The sequence below is a fragment of the Patagioenas fasciata genome, chromosome 4 (genome assembly GCF_037038585.1).
Source record: "Patagioenas fasciata isolate bPatFas1 chromosome 4, bPatFas1.hap1, whole genome shotgun sequence".
Lineage (NCBI taxonomy): Eukaryota > Metazoa > Chordata > Aves > Columbiformes > Columbidae > Patagioenas > Patagioenas fasciata.
The window spans coordinates 81,079,631-81,101,642 of NC_092523.1; the positions used below are offsets into that span (position 1 = coordinate 81,079,631).

Below are 22,012 nucleotides of genomic sequence, written 5' to 3' on the forward strand. Positions count from 1 at the left end.
TTACGCAACCATTTCTCCTGACAGCCACCCTGGCAAAGTATTTCCTACTGACTGCGGCAGTAACAGACATTTAACTTGCTGCTAAGATAAAACATTCTGTGGGTAGAAGGAAGCGTATGGGTGGGAACAGAAAATGGAGGTTGTTCATGTCCCAACATGAATGTGCTTGAAAGATCAGCAATAATTTTTTCCTTAGTTTGATGTACATGGCTGTATTAGTTTGACAGCATCTGTTACAAAGTGCCCCGAGACCCTTTTCATGTCTGCTTTTACTAATACGGCCAAAAGGAAAATTGCAAACATCATGAAATTAATTTTTTAATTATACCTTCACTGCCTAGTTAAAGACTTGATTTTAAAAGTGCCCAGAGAAGAGCAGTGTAATTTTCATTTACTTACAGATGCACTGACCTGGCATTGTCACTTGGTCTGAGGACAGAGCCAGGAAAATAGAAAATGCAGTTTCAGCATTTGAAAACATGAAAGAAGCAGATGACTGTCCTTGTTGCCACATAAAGTATCGTAGATGAAACCCCTTATGTGCTGTACGGACACACAGTGCTGCGTGTATCGAATTTGCCCGATAACGAATCTGAAAGCCAGCGGGTTTTTCTCTGGCCTACCTGCAGCAGTGTGGGCTGTGCGGGATTGCGCAGAATCCCCTCGGGGCAGGGGGCAACATCTGGGGGCTGTGCTGAAGTCCTGGCCCTCTCTGAAATCCAGCTGCCTTCTTATGGACCTAAACAGAGGCAAATTTGCATGTGAAATTGCAGCCTGGGATTGTGATTTCTGCCAGAAAGAGGTGGCACTTGGGTGTGGCTAAGTGTACAATGGAATGTGTGGTCCTTGTTTGGTGCGAATGTATTTTATTTTAAAGCCTTCTGGATGCTGCTATCTTTGTTTCCCCCGAATGTTTGAAGTGACTGAGACAAACCCAAGAATTAACAGCAGCTTCCCTGTTTGGAAACAGGAGGCAGGGATGCCCAGAGCACAGTCTCCAGCCCGCAGCTGTCATCTGGTGTCAAATGAGCTGCTCAACACTTTTTGCACTGTGTAACCTTGGTGCGCAGCTCTCTTGCTTGGAAAGAGCAAGATAATTGTGATAATTGTTGTCAGCAAAGATGCAATTTGCTTATTTGAAAACTTGGGTTGAAGTGATGCTCTGAGTATGCTGTACGTTAAATTTCCACAAATGGAAAGCTATCAGTTTGTTAAGCACGCTCGCACAGCCTGAGTGGTTCAGGTGAAGGGCTTCCCAACGTTTGTAAGAAAAAAGGTCGTTTTTTTACTTCAGTAGCTTGCAGCTCCTGTATCTTCCTTCTGGGCTGTGTCCTTAGCCATCCGCGGGCCCTAGCCAGCTCAGTTCCACATGGCTCACACATCAAACATTGAGACTTCTGAAATACTGGAGGCCATTTTGAGAAACTTCTTTTAAAAGGTGTTGGGACTACTGAGTGAAGAGGGCACAAACTCAGAATTTAGGGGGTCCCTGTTCTTTTTATGACCATGGTGGTTATCTCTGGGTTGGGTACCTGCACCCCTTGACTGACCACGCAAGGAAGCCGGGATGGCGTAAACAATTGTGGTGTACTGCGCTTCAGCTGGCGGCACGACGTGCAAAACCGAAGTGAACGGCTCCATACCTGCGTCACGCGGGGATGCTCCGCAGCCAGCAGTGTGGGGTGGCGGAGGGCTGAACGCAGGCGGGTGGGTAACACCCCTGCAGTATGTGGTGGCTCCCCTGCAGTATGTGGTGGCTCACACCCCTGCAGTATGTGGTGGCTCACACCCCTGCAGTATGTGGTGGCTCACACCCCTGCAGTATGTGGTGGCTCACACCCCTGCAGTATGTGGTGGCTCACACCCCTGCAGTATGTGGTGGCTCACACCCCTGCAGTATGTGGTGGCACCCCTGCAGTATGTGGTGGCTCCCCTGCAGTATGTGGTGGCTCCCACCCCTGCAGTATGTGGTGGGTAACACCCCTGCAGTATGTGGTGGCTCACACCCCTGCAGTATGTGGTGGCACCCCTGCAGTATGTGGTGGCTCACACCCCTGCAGTATGTGGTGGCTCACACCCCTGCAGTATGTGGTGGCTCACACCCCTGCAGTATGTGGTGGCTCACACCCCTGCAGTATGTGGTGGCTCACACCCCTCCAGTATGTGGTGGCTCACACCCCTGCAGTATGTGGTGGGTAACACCAGGGCGTTCACACACCTGTCCAGAAGCTGCTGCCGCAGCCGTGACTGTGTCTCCACACAAAATGGAGGTCTGCCCTGCCCAGGCCCTGCTGCGGGTGCACAAGGACAGAAATGGTGTCATTTCCACAGTGTACCTGTCTCAATGCGGTTACAGACCCTGCGAATGCCAGCCTGAGGTAGGAAGCCTGGACAGGCTACATGGGGCAAGGAAAGAAGGGGAAAGGGCTTCACTGCCACGATTGCCTGAAGGCTGCTGGGGCATTTAGGTGGCGTCCGTTCCCATGAAGTCCTGCCCAGGGACAGCCAGAGTGGAGCCCGGGTTTCCCGGGGCAGGGTCTGGGGGAGGCCTGGCCCTGCTCACGGCCTCTGCTCCTTCTGGCTCCCCGGCCTGGGGACACGCTACCGGGCGCCCCGCGCTGCCCCGGAGGCCGAGGCCGCTGCCGCAGACAGCGGCGTTCGTGGGCAGAGTCCTGCCGAGGAGACGGGGATGTTCGAGGGAGAGGGGGATGCCGTTCAGCAGGAAAGACAAGGAGGTCGGAGGAACGAGGGGAGGGCCGGGGCGCTCGGGGATGCCGCGCAGACCCGCCCCCGTGGGGAGGCACCGGCCCGCGGCTGCCGTGAGGAGAGGGGCGGGGCGCGGGGCGTGGGGCGGGGCGCGGGGCGGGGCGAGGGGCGGGGCGCGAGGCGGGGCGCGGGGCGGGGCGCGGGGCGGGGCGAGGGGCGGGGAGAGGGGCGGGGCGCGGAGGGGCGCGGGGCGGGGCGCGGCTGGCCGCGGGGCGGGGCGCGGCTGGCCGCGGGGCGGGGCGAGGCGGACCGCGGGGCGGGGCGGGCCGCGGGGCGGGGCGGGCCGCGGGGCGGGGCGGGGCGGGCCGCGGGGCGGGGCGGGGCGGGCCGCGGGGGCGGGGCGGGCCGCGGGGCGGGGCGGGCCGCGGGGGCGGGGCGGGCCGCGGGGGCGGGGCGGGCCGCGGGGGCGGGGCGGGCCGCGGGGGCGGGGCGGGCCGCGGGGGCGGGGCGGGCCGCGGGGGCCGCTGGGGGCGCTGGCCGGGCGGGGCGGGCCGAGCCGTGTCCCCGCCCCGCGGCGCTCTCCCCGCACACACCGCCCAGCTCAGCCGCTGCCATTGGAGCTGAGCAGCGCCGAGCCGAGCCCAGGCAGCCGGTCCCGCTCCGCCGCCATCGCCATGAGCTTCTTGTTGTGAGTAGCCGCGGAGGGGGCGCGGTGGGGAGGAGAGGAGCCTGGCCCCGTCCCGGCCGTCTGTCCTTCCCGAGGAGGAACACGGGTCCTTTCGCCTGCCCCCGTCCCGTCGGCCAGGGCAGCCCGCCGAAGGGACGCGGCCGCCGCCGCCAGCCCCTCCCCGCCGTGCCGAGGGAGCCGGGCGGCCGCTCCCCGCCGGCATGGCGCCCGGCCGCGCTAACGGCCGCTCCTGTGCGCCCGGGGCCCGGCCGCGCTAACGGCCGCTCCTGTGCGCCCGGGGCCCGGCCGCGCTAACGGCCGCTCCTGTGCGCCCGGGGCCCGGCCGCGCTAACGGCCGCTTTCTCCGCTCCCGTGCGCCCGGGGCCCGGCCGCGCTAACTCCCGGACGGCCGCCCGCGGGACGGTAACGGCGCTCGGGGCCGAGAGGGCGTTTGGAGGGCGGGAGTTGGTTCGCCTGGAGCTGGGGCTCGAGCCTCGTTCTCGGCTCGCGCACGGGGAGAGGAAGCGAGAGAAGCGGCCCCCGTGCTGAGTGAATCTGCCCAGGGCTTCAGCTGGTTCGGCCGGGGGAGCCCTGCCCGGCGGCGCGGGGTGGCTGCAGAGGGCATTGCTGGGAAGGCGAAAGCCGCCTGCAGGGGAAAACACCCAACTGCTGGAGTCTCCCCTTTTATTTGATATATTTGTAAAGTTTTTTTTACTCATAGCAAGGACGGCGTGGGCAGAAGTTGCTGCCCGTGGCGTGATCTGTGGTCGGTAGGTTAAAAATGGTTGGCATTGGCGCAGGTCGGTGAGTCGTAGCCTGCACAGGTTAATTACAGCTCCAGTTACGGTGGTGCGGGGGCTCTGGTACGGGCACAGCTAGGCATCGCTGTCGGGACCGTGTACAGGTTAATTGTACAGGTTAATTACAGCTCGGGTCACTGTGGTGCGGGGGCTCTGGTACGGGCACAGCCAGGAATCGCTGTCGGGACCATGTACCAGTTAATTGTACGGGTTAATTACAGCTCGGGTCACTGTGGTGCGGGGGCTCTGGTACGGGCACAGCCAGGAATCGCTGTCGGGACCATGTACCAGTTAATTGTACGGGTTAATTACAGCTTGGGTCACTGTGGTGCGGGGGTCTGGTACGGGCACAGCCAGGCATCGCTGTCGGGACCATGTACGGGTTAATTACAGCTCGGGTCACTGTGGTGCGGGGGTCTGGTACGGGCACAGCCAGGCATCGCTGTCGGGACCATGTACCAGTTAATTGTACGGGTTAATTACAGCTCGGGTCACTGTGGTGCAGGGGCTCTGGTACGGGCACAGCCAGGCATCGCTGTCGGGACCATGTACCAGTTAATTGTACAGGTTAATTACAGCTCGGGTCACTGTGGTGCAGGGGCTCTGGTACGGGCACAGCCAGGCATCGCTGTCGGGACCATGTACCAGTTAATTGTACAGGTTAATTACAGCTCGGGTCACGGTGGTGCAGGGGCTCTGGTACGGGCACAGCCAGGCATCGCTGTCGGGACCATGTACCAGTTAATTGTACAGGTTAATTACAGCTCGGGTCACGGTGGTGCAGCGGCTGTGGTCCGGGCACGGCCAGGCATCGCTGTCGGGACCATGTACCAGTTAATTGTACAGGTTAATTACAGCTCGGGTCACTGTGGTGCAGGGGCTCTGGTACGGGCACAGCCAGGCATCGCTGTCGGGACCATGTACCAGTTAATTGTACAGGTTAATTACAGCTCGGGTCACGGTGGTGCAGGGGCTCTGGTACGGGCACAGCCAGGCATCGCTGTCGGGACCATGTACCAGTTAATTGTACAGGTTAATTACAGCTCGGGTCACGGTGGTGCAGCGGCTGTGGTCCGGGCACGGCCAGGCATCGCTGTCGGGACCATGTACCAGTTAATTGTACAGGTTAATTACAGCTCGGGTTACGGTGATGCAGGGGCTCTGGTACGGGCACAGCCAGGTATCGCTGTCGGGACCATGTACCAGTTAATTGTACAGGTTAATTACAGCTCGGGTCGCTGTGGTGCGGGGGCTCTGGTACGGGCACAGCCAGGCATCGCTGTCGGGACCACTTACCAGTTAATTGTACAGGTTAATTACAGCTCAGGTCACGGTGGTGCAGCGGCTGTGGTCCGGGCATGGCCAGGCATTGCCGGCAGACGGTGGTGCTCATGAGAAGGCAATTGTTTACTGCGGCGTGAAAAAACTCCCTTAGGAATTGGTGGCAACTTAGGTGTGTGCGAAACCTTACATTTTGCCGTTTTGCTTCGTAGACAAGAACCGAATGAACTTTGGTCCCTCCCCTTGGGAACAAAGACGAGGTATTTCTGACAATTAGCATAAACCGGTTCAGTGACCTATTAATTAAAGCGAAGATGTGCTCTAGGGAAGCAGGGCAATCCGAGCCGCTGAAATGCACCCCCGGCTGAGAGCAGCCCCACTGGGGCCTTGGCCCCGCTGACTGCACTTGCACATTGGAATTACGTGCGAGCAGTTGGTGGGACCGTTGCCATAATATCTGACAGTTGTTAAAGGCTTATATTGATAACCAACAGATGTGTGTGTAGTCTGCTTTTAGAGAAGATACTTTATCCTGGGAGCTGGAGTGTTCTAGTAAACTGTGTTCTCACGGAGGCAAATAGTGCCGACGCTGGCTTCCTTCTGAGTCTCTGCGTTGCACTTATCCTCCAGCTCTGCCCAACCAGTCCAGCTTTGCCTGTCACTGCACTTGTGCTGCCTCGCCCCAGAGAGGTTTGTGGAAGACACTCATCAGGTGCAAGTGGGAGGTGGGTACAGATGACTGTCCGCGGATTCAGACTTGGTGCTCCTGATGAGAAGCCCAGCTGTCCCTCTCCTTCATAATTCTCAGCTGCCACGGTGGAGAAGGGGACGGGATTTTGAGTACGGTGCTGTCCTTGGAGTCTGGTTTGCCAATTAGAGAGCCTCACACTCCGTGGCATTTGGCTAACTGGTAAGAGAGAGGCGTGAAACCCTCCACCCTCCGTCACAGGCAATAATGAGATGGTTGTTTCTTTTCCCAGACCCTTCTGAAACTTGGGAAAAGCCAATTTTTACCCCCATCTCCATTGTTTCAAGTTGTCTTGCTGGATGAAATATAGAGATGGAAACCGGAGTTGCTGCCTGGCAAAACTAGACATCTTGGCAAGGCTTCGTCAGCTGTTGCTGGCAGAGTGTTGCAGACAGAACCTAGTTTACTCATCTGCACTCTAGAAATGGACTTTCTAAATGTGCCTGCTAGGCCCTGGGGAGAGCAGGGGAACTTTACCTGTGTTACTGGCGAGTAGTTGTTTATCTTTTTTCAAGTATCCAGAAAGTTACCTTGTTTCAAACTTGAATTTCATGGTAACTTGACAGAGTTATTCAATGATAATGCTTGGGTATCTTTATGCTTCTGCAAATTTAGTAGTACAAATTTGTATTTCAGCTGCAAACCTCCCACATTTTCATAGGACTTTTAGCATAGTTTTTCATAGTACTTCTTCACTCCCTTTTCACCAAGAGTTTCTCTGATTTGGAGGTAGCCAAGTTCATTGTTGGTGCCGCTTCCCCTGCGCCAGCGGTGCCGTTGTCTTTCTGTGAACCGACTCCCGGTTTGGAACTCGCCATGGAGGCGCGGCAGCAGGTTGGAAATGACCTCTGAACGTCCGCGGACCTGTCGGGCGGTTTGTCGGCGGTACCGCGGCTGGAGTCCGTCAGCCGGACGCTCCGGCGGGATCAGGAGCCCTGTTCCCGCAGCCTGGCCTGCTGTCACATAACTGAGCGATTGTGCGTGGGCAGCGCAGGGTGCTGGGGCCCCTCGCCGGCCGGGCCGCCCGCACGTCCGCTGCCATTCTTCGCTGTTGCTAGGGCCGGGGACACAGAGCTGCACGGGAGGGCAAAATAATCAAGGGAAGCCATTGTCTTCTCTCATTATGTGCAACATTATAAAAAGACTGTCTTGTGAGACAAGTCACTGAATTAATGCAGCTTGGTTTTGACAGCGATTGTTATTTTCAGTGCCGCTGTTTGCTCTTTCTGGTCTGTTTCTTCCTTTTTGACAATATTTTATAAACCCCTTCAGGGATTGAATAGGTTATCCTGAATCTTAAATTAAAAAAAAAAAAGGGAATTGGGCTAGAGAGTGTCTTCAGTTCCAGAAAAATTCAGCCTGACAAGTTCTCTTTAAAAGGCAATTACGGCATAGCTGCAGGTACTTCAGCGTACATCTCCAAGGAAAAGAATTAAAGATAGTTATGGTGGGCGTGCCATATGGTGACATGCTTGTGTTATCCTGCGCTGGCAAAACTTAGGTAAAATAGAAGCCAGATGAAAACTATGTATTTTTAAAAGGAAAAGATTCAGTTTTGTTATTGAAGTTGTGGAACTGTATTTTGTTCTTCAAAAAAAAAAATCTATATATTAGTAAATCCCTCTCAGAAAATTCCAGCATATATATATATATATATATATATATTTTAACAAGATTGATGTAGGCACTCGTAACTGGTGAGACTTTGAAAGACCAGGAGCTGATGGAAACCGCAGGTAAGGGTGAGGATGAGCAGCTGTTGTTTGGGGCGCGTGTGCTTTTGAATCAACACAAAGTTAACTTGTAAACGGAATTGGGGAAGATGCGCTCTTCCTTCTCCGCTTGGTACACGGCATGGTGCACCAGGCGGCCAGTGCCTTCTGATGGTGCCCTTTTTTTTTTCAAATTAAAAGAGTAGTTTCCTTGTGTATATGTGTGTGCAGAAGGTGCAGTGGGACATGACTTGTTTTCCCTATGTCTGTTGCAGAGCAATAAGAAAAGGAGAGGTGCTGTGTTTGTTTCCAGACTGAGCAGCATTGTGGCCTTCCCGATCCCCCGCCTGCTCCTGCAGAGCATCCTGGCTCTCTGTTCTCTCCCTGCTTCAGCTCTGCTCCTGCAGAGCGTCCTGGCTCTCTGTTCTCTCCCTGCTTCAGCTCTGCTCCTGCAGAGCGTCCTGGCTCTCTGTTCTCTCCCTGCTTCAGCTCTGCTCCTGCAGAACGTCCTGGCCCTCTGTTCTCTCCCTGCTTCAGCTCTGCTCCTGCAGAACGTCCTGGCCCTCTGTTCTCTCCCTGCTTCAGCTCTGCTCCTGCAGAGCGTCCTGGCCCTCTGTTCTCTCCCTGCTTCAGCTCTGCTCCTGCAGAACGTCCTGGCTCTCTGTTCTCTCCCTGCTTCAGCTCTGCTCCTGCAGAACGTCCTGGCTCTCTGTTCTCTCCCTGCTTCAGCTCTGCTCCTGCAGAGCGTCCTGGCTCTCTGTTCTCTCCCTGCTTCAGCTCTGCTCCTGCAGAGCATCCTGGCTCTCTGTTCTTTCCCCTGCTTCAGCTTTCCTAGATGCTGAGCTGCTGCCACTTATCCAACGAAAGCTGTTTCTAAAGTGGGCAATGTGCTTCAGCTTGTTCAGTCAGAGGCAACCAAGTGCTTCTTGAGTGCTCCTTCTGTAGTGAAAGCTGGAGATGTGGGATTTATCTCCTCTCTATCAAGGGCGCCCACAGAAGACTCTTAGGCTCTTATAAGCTGGAATTTCAGTCTTTGGAAATCAACGTGTAGGCATTTACCAACTGTTAGAAATGGGAAGTAGATGCTTGTCAAACATTTTCATGTTTTTCTCCCTATATTTTAAAATACTGCTTTTCTTCAGTTTTTGCGTGACTAATGTAATAGTACTGTGCAGGCTGTGTTCCTAGGGAAGAGATGGGGTAGAGGCTCTTGACACATGAATGCGGTACCTCACCGTAGATGTGTTGTTTAACCAGTACCATTAGTGACACATTCAGATTGGTTTTTTGGAAGAGTACTGGGAGCGAAAAGTCTCTTGAGCTCACCTGTGAGTGTAGTGCAATGAGAGTTGCAAGGCTATTGCCAAGTCTTTAGAGAGTTTTCTGGTGGCTTTTTTTAATTCTTTAAGTCTTGGTAACTAGTTTTGAGGACAGGAGGATTCCTTAGAGGAAGAGTTTATACAAAATCAGCTTTCACAATGAACTTCACAGAAAGTACAGCTTTTTTTTCTTGTAGCTGCTTATTGCTCTCAGTGAATTATTGGCTGCAGAAAGCCTTGCTTTACCTAGATTGGTGTTTCAGGTAGCTGAAGCACACGTCGCTTGTGTGCGGAGTTCCCGGTGTTCCGGTCCGGTTTGGGGGCTGCTGTCAGAACGGTGCTGGGCGGGAGCACCGAGGAGCAGGGAGCTTCCAGGAACCCCCGCAGTCCATGCAGACTTTAAACTCATGTACCCTCTTGGGCTGCCTGTGCCACGGTCAGTTTTACAGATTTTGGTCTCTGTTGAAAACCGCCTTTTGAAGTGCTTGTTGCATTGCTCCCCTCATTTATCTCCCTGTGGGACCCCAAAAGACTTTGTCATGGTGCTGTTTGCTGAGAGGGTTAAGCTCGCTGGGGCACTTTGCGTCCTTCTGATGAGGTGGTTGAAGAAGCTAAACCAGCAGAAAACTTTTAATTCCTTTTCAGTGGGATTCCTTTTTGCTAATGTAGTGTTTTGGTGTCATTGTGTAGTGACTCATATGAGGGGTGGTTTTGGAATAATGGCAGCAGCAGGGGTGTCTGGACACTTGGAAGCCAGAGAGGAGGAGGAGGAGGCTTCTGGGCCCCGTCCCCCAGCTTTGCTGTGCGGCCGGCCCCGTCCCCAGCGGTGCTCCGCTCCACGGTGTGTCCCTGCCTCCCCAGGGACTGGAGTTCTTGCCGTTCTGCCGCTGACTTGGTTCTTTCTCAGCAAGTCTGATGAAATTTCTCTGAGCTTGGAATTGTGTTTGGAAAACCTTTTGCTGCTAATACTCTGTTTTCGGGAACACATAATTGATGAAGCGAGCGATCAGCCCTTGTAAATGTTCTCAGATGCTGACTTCTCAGTATAGAAGCATTACTTGAAAATGAAGAAAAACAAACACAAAACCATGAAGAAAGGCATTGTTCAGTGTGGAAGTTGTGTATGCTACATCGCAGCAATGTCCAGTCTTAATTGCTTCCTAATTGTTTGTTTTGATGCCACAATTGTTTTCCTTGGTTTGTCTTCCTCTCCTCGTGTTTGCAATGTAAGTGAACTTATGCAATGAGCTCTTTACATTTGTGAGATGAGAAGAGCGGTTGAAGGGGGCTCCCTTTCGGGGGAGGATGTGTGCGCAGCTAGCGTGGCTTGGTTTGTAAGCTTGAGAAGGTGCCCAGACCATTTGATAATTTCCTGTCAAGTCGTTGGGTTTAGCATCTTTTCATGGCAACAGAGAGCTGTGGTCAGGACAGCCCGGGGTCACAGTTACATCCTGTGCTGTGTGTGTCCTGCCAGATACAGAGCTTTTTATCTTTTCTGGAAAAGGATCTAATATTCCAAGTGTTTGTCCATGGAAGGGTAGCTCAGGACTTGCAACTGTGGTTGTATATGTTGGTGCCCAAGGCTGACAGAATGAGCTGCTTGTTTTTCCTGGAGAGGTGAAGAGCTGCGTGTAGCTCTGCCGCCGGAGGCGCTCCGTAGCGCGCCACGGGAAGGTCCGCTGCCAAAGCTGTCGATGAGCCTTGGCCCACACGCCAGCCTCAGCCGCAGGATGCGTTCGCGATGCTCTCACAGTTGGTCAGCTGAGCCGCTTCTGATTGGTGTGGAGCTATGATGAACTTGCTGATTGGTGTTTTTTTCTCTCTTAATTGCACAGTGGGAGGTTGTCGGTTATGTATTCAGATGCTGTAGAATCTGTTTTTAGCTATAACTGAATATAACTCTTGCGTTTTACAGACCTTTGGATGTTTTTTTGTGGGGTGGGATTATCAGGGTCCAGCGCTTTGCTCTGCCATCTCTGTGTGTTGCTTTTTGAAACGTAGCGTTCCTGTATCTTTCCCGTGGGTAGCGCGTCTGTGGCGCTGGTGGTGGCTGCCGCCGTAGCCTACTTTCCTTTGAGTTTTCAGGGGGTTTTCTTGCATTTACCTCTTCTGGAAGAAAATGGGTTGCATTTCGGAATTGGGCAGGGTATTATAAATTTCCCTCCGCAGTTACAGGATGTTCTGACTAGGTTATCCAAAACCACATGCGTGCAACTTCTCTGGATTGGTTTAAAGCAATAAAGACGTAACCACAAAGTTAATTTTGAAGTTTTTCAGGTAATTTCACAGACCGGTGCGTTGGTTATTTTGTGTGTCGATGTGCCACATGCTTTCCCAGGAAACTGCTGCTTGGGTCGGTGTTTTCGGGAAGGGGTTCAAGAGCCAGGCGTAAGAGCTGGGGGTTGGCTGTGAGGAGAGAGAGGCTCGTGCCTGCAGCTTCGTGGGCTCTTTGCTGGGTTTGGAACGACCTCTCTTGGTCAGCGCAGTAGGTGACGCCGTCCAGGACCCGATAGCGCTTCGTGCTGCGCAGTGAGATGTGTTGTGTGTCTTTGGGGTGCTCTGTGGAACTCAGGTCTTTGCTTCGTGCTGCGCAGTGAGATGTGTTGTGTGTCTTTGGGGTGCTCTGTGGAACTCAGGTCTTTGCTTCGTGCTGCGCAGTGAGATGTGTTGTGTGTCTTTGGGGTGCTCTGTGGAACTCAGGTCTTTGCTTCGTGCTGCGCAGTGAGATGTGTTGTGTGTCTTTGGGGTGCTCTGTGGAACTCAGGTCTTTGCTTCGTGCTGCGCAGTGAGATGTGTTGTGTGTCTTTGGGGTGCTCTGTGGAACTCAGGTCTTTGCTTTGTGCTGCCCAGTGGGATGTGTTGTGTGTCTTTGGGGTGCTCTGTGGAACTCAGGTCTTTGCTTCGTGCTGCGCAGTGAGATGTGTTGTGTGTCTTTGGGGTGCTCTGTGGAACTCAGGTCTTTGCTTTGTGCTGCCCAGTGGGATGTGTTGTGTGTCTTTGGGGTGCTCTGTGGAACTCAGGTCTTTGCTTTGTGCTGCCCAGTGAGATGTGTTGTGTGTCTTTGGGGTGCTCTGTGGAACTCAGGTCTTTGCTTTGTGCTGCCCAGTGGGATGTCTTGCGTGTCTTTGGGGTGCTCTGTGGAACTCAGGTCTTTGCTTCCCATCTCCAGTACGTAGCTTGAGTCAGCAGACACTGAACTAACGCGTGTGAGCTGGTAGTTCTGTGTTAATACAAGGGCAGTCCCTTGTGAATACATGAAGGTAATGGTACTTTTTCATTGCAAATACATATATTTTGGAACTTTTTAAACACCATGAATTGTTGGTGACTTGGAAGTGAATTCATTCACTCTTGCGTTTTCTGTTTGTTCCTTCAAGACAAAGCTAAGGATAAGGTGCAGCTTTTTGGTCAGCTTCAGCCTTGCCTTTCCCAACATGACTTTGGTCGCACTAATATAACTTGCAGGTCTAAAGGGTCTTTTCTATTGTTCTGTCTTTTCCCGTTCATCGTGAAATCCAACTGTGACCTTCGATTCTTGTCCCGAAACTTGTTTGTTTTTGTGACAACACATCTGCCTTTCCCCCTCTCCTCTCCTGTCTTCCTTATCCAGTTCACAGCTGTTCCTTGGCAGGAACCCATTCCTTTTATTATTCTTGTGTACCACCTGTAATTCTACCCGTATTTTGGTTGAGGTTTTGTGAAGCCTGCTCCTTTTCCGCGTGCCGTGTTTTGCTGTTGTCTGCCGTTGCACTTCATCTTTAGAGCTGGGTGGCTTAGCTCCAGGTTGATGTCCTGGAGACAGGGCGCTGCTGACGCGCAGCGTGGACATGGAGCACGTAACACCGCGTCATGGCCGGGTTTATTGTCTTTACCAGGCCAGCTCCTTTCTGTAGGACAAGGAGCGTTAGTAAGCTTTGGTCAACTCCTCTTTTGCTAGAAAATGAGAGGTCTGATTTTTGATATAGAAAAATTCAGCCCAAATAACAATTGAGTGGATTTTCTGTGCTGACCTGAATAAAATAACTCATGTTTTGTTTTGGTCGATTGTACTTTAATTGCGTTTTTACCAACTTGAGTAGCACAGTCCTGATTTGGCTTGAAAGGAGTAATTGTTTTAGGGACTTGTGAAGTGTTCTAAATCCAGGAATCCAAGTGGCATTACCATGTCTTTTACTTGTCATAATTTGTGGCAACAAAATGTTCCTTTTTCCCATGCTGGAGTGTAACTTTTACAGAAAATCAGGTGTCTCTGATGTCCTTGCATTCACTTGAGTGGTTGACAGCTCTTGTTAGGATTTCTTGCTGCAGCCAGTGCAGAAGAGTTGAACCGAGCGTGGGCTCGGCCGCACGCGCGCGGGCTGCAGTGGTTTCGCAGTCAGCCTCCTCCTGTACCTGTGGGAGCTCTGCCCCTGAGGTGCTCCAGCTGGGGGGGTTTGCTCATACGACACTTTGCAAGATCCAGGCAAGTGCTATTGAGGATAGTTTAACACTGCACATGGAAGATGGTCTGAAACACGGGGGATGTGTAAGAAATGCTTGGTGATGAGATAATGCAGTGTATTTTTGGAAAGCTGTTAGATTATTCATTCCTGCCTCCTGTCCATTTCTTCTTCCTGTTATTCTCTGTGGTATTTCTTGCTTCTAATGATTGTTCTGTTATTTCCTGAATTCAGACCCCATTTTCCGACTAATCGAAGTGTAGATGTAACCGTACATATGTGCTTTGCGGTGTTGTGTTGGGAAGCTGCTGAGTGGTTTTCGTCTGGCGGGTTCCTGTCACCAGCCTGTTTCTCATGGGGGTCACAATACACGACAGACTTTGATAAAGTGCTGGAGTGACTCCTCCCCCATTAAAATTTAGTCCAGTTTATCTTTTTTTAATGTGACCTTTTTGCTAAGTGCATCAGCAAATCATTATTTTTGCTGTGTAGAAATGACTGCAGACCGTCTGAGACGTGGGTTTTTTCCTGTTGAACGCGCTGCTGTGATTTCATGGGGTGCATGACTAGGTAGCTTTAGTCATTCAGAAAGCCTTGGGTTTCCAAAGCACCGATCAGCATTTTGGGAAACCATCCATGTTCCGAGGCACGTTCTCCAAGCACTATATTTGGTGTATAAGTAAGGATCTAATTTGATACTGCAGCCAAGCGTTTATTGCTGCAATTCATCATCCGCAACGGCTCGTAGCTTGCTTTCTGAAAAGCTCTGCTTCCTACCTACCTGCTCAGATGGATTTAAAGGGTGTGACTGTTACCAGCAGATATGGTTTAGGATGCAGAGGGCATTGGTAATGTAAGGATTTAAAGAGAATTTAGCTGAATATAAGGAGATGTCTGTAACAGGCGGAGCGATTTGCCATGGAAAGCAGCATATACCTGTTGTGTGGGACACTTCTGTCCTTGTTTGATCCAGTAGAAACAGCTCTGCGTTAAAGAAATCATAGGTGGGCAACCGCTGCTGGTCCCCTGCGTTGTTCCCGGGCCTGGCCGCAGCTCCTGGTGGAGCTCGGGCCCAGCGCCGGGCCGGGACAGCTGGGAGCGCCTGGTCCTGCTCCAGCGGGCTGCTGAGCCCCCTTTCTGCACTAACCGTCCCAGGGTCTTGTCCTCAAATGCAGTCCTGTATCTTACTGAAAGAAATAACCCAGACTTGGAGCTTCATGTATTTCCTCACGTTTCTTGTATAATTTGCTGACTTCCATCCACAGTAATCCTTTCCAGTTTTGATTTCTGATCGCGTGTGCTCGCTCATATTCTGTTGTTGATGTGTTTTGGTTATTCCCCCTCTCTTGGTGGTATTTGCTGTGACTGCCAGGCCAGGACTTGGATGTTATTGCTTCTCTTTGAAAAAGAAAATAAATATTGTGCAGTTTGCTAATGTTTTGCATGGTGTTCGGGTTTTCTAACACTGTTTTCCATGTTTCTGCACATCTGTGTAACGCACATTGTGCCATCCTCGCTCCCACCTGTGTTATCCAGTATTTCCTTCTGTCAGTTCATAACGTGTTCTTGGAAACATTCAGGAGGCAGGTACTAAGAATTTCTCAGAAATACACAGTTTTTTCTTCCTGCATTTGCTGTTCGTGATGCACATAACAAATGGGAGGAAGACCCTCTATGAGGGTTCGCGCTGCAGACTGCACAGGGCCGGGTCTTCCTGCAGGTTTCGCTGGGCAGGGAGCCAGAGGGTGTATACTTGGTTAATGAGTGTTCCTGTTCAGTCCCAGCCGTTTGACCTGGTTGCCTCTGGATTTGCTTCCCGTGGGGCAGGACTGTTGTGTGGCCGTGCTGCGGGGCGTGCGCCATGCTCAGCAGCCTGCTCCTCACAGCTCCATGGGATCCTCCTTCAAAGGAGAATGTGCCATACGCTCATGTACAGCAGAATTAAGTGTTCAAATGGCTTTTTAGTGCTGTGTTTTATGTATGGCGAAGGATTGCTTTTACAAAAGCAGCATAGTTCTTTTGTCTGCTGGATGATTTATTAGGTAGACTCATGCAGTAAACTGAGGTTTGGCCCTTTGTGGGAGCTACACTTAGAAGCATATCGAGGCGAAGGTGTGACTTCTGTTAGAACTCACGTCGTGCCCTCCCTTTTACATGAATTAATGCCAACTGACAGAAATGAGGATGTCCTGGGAAGAGAGGGGAGCGCCAGCGAGAACACAGTCCTGTTTAGTTTGCAGCAGACTTGGTTAGTGACTGAAACGAGTGAAGATGCTGAGCTCCATGTCAGTGGTCCTGGGAAAACAAAGCAGTTGGAGGAAGGAATGCTGTGTGTTGACCTTGTCCAGAGTCACTGCTGGCCTGCTCCTTTGCACTAGTTGTACGTGAATGTTAGGATATGAGGAGCCACAGAAATCTGTGTTTGAGGATGCCCTACAGCTCCAAAATAGGGGTCTGTGTGTATGTACACAGTAAATGTTAGTATTAAAATAGTCTAGGAACCTGGATCTGTCTGAAGGAACCCAGCAAAACAGCCAGGGCCAGTCCTCAGCTCTTCTGGAGATCTGCCTTCTGTTTGTAGGACGACAAGTTTTGTGAGCGAAGACAGCGCTGTGTTTGCCGCAAGGTGGCCGGCGGGTCCTTGGGAGCGTGCAGCGGGACGCTCTGGACAAGGCCGATTCCTGTCATGTTAGCGTGTTTTCACGTGGCTGTGGGAGAGCATGTGGAGGCGCTTGGTTCTCTGCTCAAACCTCTTTCTTGCGAGTTGGAGTGAAAACTTGTTTCAGGTTGTGTTTGGTGGTCTTTTAAAACGCTCGTAAAGGTCTGTGGAGGCGGCTGGGAGCAGCGGCGCGGCGGCAGGGGCGAAGCGTGCGGAGGGAGCTCTGGGTGGCTGCGGGGTTCGTACCGCGGGCACGATCCAGCTCTTCAGCCGTCGCTGTCCGCCCGACTGTCTCTGCAGTCCGCAGGGCACGCTTGGCTGAGCATGTGCATCTTGTGTTGTGCATCCCGGTTTTGTGTGGCGCACACGGTTGTGCCGTTGTTGGAGCCCTGGCCTCTGGTTGCCGGCGCGGGAGGCGCGGCACTTCCGCGGCAACGGGCTGCGCGCAGGGCGGGCTGGGCTGGGCCGGCGAGGGCAACCAAGGCTGCTTTGTTTGTTTTGAGCACTTTCCAGGAGATCAAAGTGTATTAAATGAACGTGTTGTAAACGAAACAAGGGAATTCGCTTTGCGTGTGAGCATAGCAAAGTGATTACCATTTCCTGGTTACGGGAGGGGGTTCTGGACGCTTGCCTGTTCCTTGGCTTAGGAGTTGTGATGAGTTGGGAGAAGGATTGCATCCAACTGGGTGAACAGCTCCGTGGTGGGGCGGTGCGGTAACACCTCCCCGTTGTTCACCAGCGCGTTCCGAGCTTGCGGATGGACGGACAGACGGGGGTGGACAGACGTGGAGAGGTGTAGGCGCCCGGCTGGGCCGGCAAACGGTCCATGGCCACCTGGCAGCTCTGCGGTCCGGCGGCCCAGCCCGTGTGCTGGAGGAGGGGGGTTCCCCCGGGTTCCACCTGCGCCCTGTCCTCCGCGCACCCGCGCACGTGTCCTCCGCCGTGCTCTGCGCGCAGGAGCATCCCGCTTCTGCCGGACAGGTCCCGCATTGCCTGCTTTCCCTGCCTCTAAAACGTGTGTGTGTAGGAGAAAAGAAGTATTTTAGGAATGTGGAAGCGTGCATGTTATGACAGATTCCAGTGCTGGGTGATGATGGTTGGGACAAGCAAAGCAAACCCATTCCTTAAGGCTACCTTAAATAACTTTTTGCTTGCTGGATGTGAATCATCTGATAAACTCCCGCTCTCTCTCAACATGCAGAGTCTTGCATATAATGATAGCTGTGTTTTTTGAGAACCATTGCTAAGATGTCGACCTGCTTCCTCTCACACTGGCCTGTGTGAAACTTCAGTCTGTGAAGGCAGGTGGCGGTTTTCCTGAGAAGGGGAAGGCAGTTCTTAGTCCCCACCTTGATGGGCAGAGAGTTAAAAACCTCATTAAAATACCGGTTTCGCTGGCAGTACTTTGGTAGGAGGAGGCAGTATTTCAAAGCAGTTGTAACAATAATGGTCTGCAGAAAATGCCATGTGCTCCATGGTACAGCAAAGAGAAAGGATGGATAGCACTGTGTCACTGAAAATAAGAAAGTGGGATTTGGGGTTTTGTCTGAATTTGTATTGATTCCACTTCTGGGCGTCTGAAGAAGCACCTCTTTAATAACGGGAATAAGGGGAATAACCCCTGTTGTTTTGCCAGCGTTGTCAATTCCATGTGCTGAAAGATGAGGACGTTGTTTTAAATTCCCATTGTCTGTAATGCTTTATTTTTAGTTGGGGAAACTTTTGGATTCATGTTTGCATGTTGCTTTTTTAAAGCATGGTGTTTAATACTTAAAAAATGGTGTTTAATACGTAGATGTAGCACTTTAGAGCCGCTTAACAAACGGCCGTGGGGGTGTGCCGGGGCTGGGCTTGCCCAGGGGGCTCCGGAGGGCTGATGGCTCTGTGGCAGGGCCCGGCGCCTGTTTCCCGGGGAGGCCTGGTTTCCCAGCGCCCCGTTAGCTTTGGGGGCACTCACCCTTAGCCACACTTACTTTCACCCTTTTTAACTTGGACACTTTTAATTTTGGCGGTTTGATCTAGAGGTAGCAGACCATTTAGGTTATTCTTCTGTCTCATGCTCACTACACCGGGAAACCTCGGCTCTGTGCCGTTCATCTAAGTATTTTCAGTTATTGTTAGCTACAGCAAAGTGTCTAAACAATGAACTTGTTTTCTGTTTGTATAGGAATGACCAGGTGTCTAGAGAAGTTCTTCAGGCGGGTGCAACTGATTCTTCCTTCAAAAAGCCGAAGGAACAAAGCAAACAAAGCCCAGGGCCCCGGAATCGCTTTGGAAGCGCCGCCTCGCCTTTGGGGAGAGCCGTGCTGTGTGCAGCTTGCGTTTGCTGAGCGGTCCTGGTCTGCGCTCCCTGCATGTCCAGAGAATTGTGCTGCTTACAGCTTCGTGTTTGCGACAGTTATTTTGGTTAGATCATGGCACTCTTTGCAAGTCTGGTGCTTTTTTTAGTGTTTGGAATAATACAGTGATGGTATCTGGAGAACTGAGGGATGTGTTTCAGGGTGAGCTATCAGCTTGTGTCCTCGCACTCCCTGCTTACCCATTTGCTTGCTGGTCTTTGGTTCTCAGGCTGTGTTGACCAGCCGTTGGAGGTCTGTCGAAGCTGAGTGGTAACCCCGCATTGTGCTGCCCCTGAGTTGGAGTGCGCTGCACTGGCAGCCCCAGGTCTCGCCTCAGGCCACGGGCCTGCTCCGAGCAGGACCTCACAGTCATCTCAGTGGGAGTCACCCGGAGCAGAACAGCGGCTGGGAGCTGTGGAGCCCGTGGGGAGCTGTGGAGCCCGTGGGGAGCTGTGGAGCCCGTGGGCAGCTGTGCGCGGCGGTTGGGAGCTGTGGAGCCCGTGGGGAGCTGTGGAGCCCGTGGGCAGCTGTGCGCGGCGGTTGGGAGCTGTGGAGCCCGTGGGGAGCTGTGCGCGGCGGTTGGGAGCTGTGCAGCCCGTGAGGAGCTGTGCGCGGCGGTTGGGAGCTGTGCAGCCCGTGAGGAGCTGTGCGCGGCGGTTGGGAGCTGTGGAGCCCGTGAGGAGCTGTGCGTGGCGGTTGGGAGCTGTGGAGCCCGTGGGGAGCTGCGTGCGGCGGTTGGGAGCTGTGGAGCCCGTGGGGAGCTGTGCGCGGCGGTTGGGAGCTGTGGAGCCCGTGGGGAGCTGTGCGCGGCGGTTGGGAGCTGTGGAGCCCGTGGGTCGCTCTGCGCGGCGGTTGGGAGCTGTGCAGCCCGTGAGGAGCTGTGCGCAGCGGTTGGGAGCTGTGGAGCCCGTGGGTCGCTGGGAGCTGTGGAGCCCGTGGGTCGCTGGGAGCTGTGGAGCCCGTGGGTCGCTGGGAGCTGTGGAGCCCGTGGGTCGCTGGGAGCTGTGGAGCCCGTGGGTCGCTGGGAGCTGTGGAGCCCGTGGGTCGCTGTGCGTGGCGGTTCCTTGGCCTCCCGGACTTTCTGCTCCGAGGAGGCCGTGGCTTTGTCTCCAGAGCGGCTGCATGTGGTGCCTGGGAGCACGCGGGCTGTGGAATGCACGCAGCCGGCGTTTGTACAGGGGATTTGTTACCTGTACGTCTAAGGGAGCTGACTCAGACCGGCTTATTTTAATGAGTGGGGATTTGACTGGAAAATAATTGACTTTCTGATATTGTAAGAGCTGCAAAAACTAATGCCTGGCTCACACACCTTCTGTCTTCAGAACAAAAATGTTGTGACTGCTCTGTTTTATAAATAGAAATGCTGGAGTTAAATCGTGTCGGTGCAGATCTTGAACATGCACAACTTAATTTTACCTGCTGTCCTTCTGATATTGCGATTGTCACAGGGAAAATGTGTTTAAATGCTGCAGCTGTTGATTCGGTTTACGAAAGATAGCCCGAGCTTTTGTTTCCATTTCTGTGTTGACATGCTGGCTATTGGAAACTAACACAGTCCTGCTCTGGTGTGTCTATTCTTAGCAGAGTGTTACCATTTGAAACACCCTATTATTGCTTGAAGGCTTGAAATGTTTGCCTTTCTGCAATCTGGTTCTCGTACAAAGCATGGCAGGAGAAACGAGACACGGAGGTGCAGAACTTCAACTTGGGATCTTCTCTGATAAATTTGCTTGTTGGCCTTAGGCGATGAGTCGCTGCCTCAGTTTCCCTGTGTCTAACTAGACGCTAATGGTGCCTGCTTCAAAGATACTTTGTGAGAATTAATTAATGCTTGCAAAGGCTTTTGAAGATGAAAAACCAGGGGTTGAAATACCAAGTTTCCATGCCCCAGGTAAATACTCTGTGTACCGTCTGCAGTCAGGCTTCTTCGGGATCTCTCGAGCACTTGCAGATATTTAGAGGGGCTCGTTTCAGTTGGACCATGGCAGCGAACCCTGTGGGGGACACGGAGCGATATCGCTGGCCTGGCATGAGTCAGTTCCCCGCTCGTTCCACCGCGAAGAGAAATGCAGATGCTACCCCGTGGCCTCAGCAGCACATACAGTCAGAATAGAAGCAGCAGGTATATCCTGAAAATGGTACCACTACAGTCTCTATTTATTTTCGCCCAAGGCAGGTTTCTGTCTTTGCCAGCATTTGATACAACAGTCCATCTGTGAGCTGCTGTGGAATGATTTGCAGTATTTGCAGCGCTGTGTTCTCGAGCCAACAGGAAGCCTAAAACAGACCGGAGGAGCACAGTTCGCTTGACTTTCTGTGGAAGCTGAATGCTTGTGATGTTTCAACACAAGATCTTGATTTCTTGTTGGACACGTGAATTCGCTATGTGATGTGCGAGCAGGTGTGCAGGGGAAAAAAGGATTTTCAGGTTGTTCTACATCTTCTCTGGGCTGGCATCGCCTCTTCTCTTCCGTCCACTTTGCCAGTGACATAGGAATCACATACTTCATAGATCCTGAACTAGTTTAGGATGCTGTAATGAATTGTCAGTGAATTATGGCATAGCTTGGTCTGGTCTTTCTCAGTTGAGGAATCTGAGGAGGCTGGAGCGCTGTCGGTGGTTTGGTGGCGTGGCAGCCTGGGCAGAGGTGGGATCTCCACCTCGATCCGCATCCACACGCTTCATTGCAAAGCACGCGAGACCAGGGCGAGGTGCTTGCTGCTCAGTTTGAGCCGAGTTAGACACAACAGTGGGTAAGAGCCGGAGGTCGCTTCTGCCATAAGGAGTAGCTGTCAAGTGCTAAGTTTTATGCGTCAGGAGTCTTAAACTTTTCTGGTTTAATTCCAGATATGCAGCAGACTTCATAGAAAAAGGTACAAAGCTTCACTGAAAGACTCGAGTGCACCAACACCTTGGTGTGAGGAGGACTAAGCCAAAGCGCTTCTCTTAGGAGCGTGAAGGTTTAAGTGACTCCTTTCCTGCAGTTAAAAGAGGTGTATCAAGAGTCTGGGCTGGATGGATACTTAGCTGCTTTGGTTTCACGGGATGTGCCACGGCTGCGTTTGGAGCCGGAGCAGGGTGCTGAGGCAGCTGGCTTAGTGTGGTGTAAGCAGGACACCAGGAGATTGTCCCTTCTTCTGGAAACGTCATCTTGCTAACCTAAGGCAGAGCAGCCTGCCGAACCCGCGTCGTTAGAAACCCTCTGTCAGCAGATGGCTAGATGCAGTTTCGGCTCGGGAGGTGTTGTGTTCTGACGTCTGTGTTTGGGCTCCCGGGGGTGGAAGCGCTTGTTGCTGCTCGGAGCTGCTTCCAGGCCGGGCTGCTGGCCCCGTCCCGCTGCC

General features: G+C 52.8%; 1 protein-coding gene across 1 annotated transcript in view; it reads left to right on the forward strand.

Moving 5' to 3' along the window:
• The first annotated feature begins 3,258 nt into the window (after positions 1 to 3,258).
• The window catches only part of MOB1B (MOB kinase activator 1B), a 32,071-nt gene continuing 13,317 nt past the window's right edge, over positions 3,259 to 22,012 (forward strand). The window contains exon 1 of the mRNA XM_065836897.2: positions 3,259 to 3,394. Within this exon, the coding sequence (XP_065692969.1) occupies positions 3,381 to 3,394 (14 nt within the window). The 5' untranslated portion in view covers positions 3,259 to 3,380. The remainder of the gene's footprint in view (positions 3,395 to 22,012) is intronic.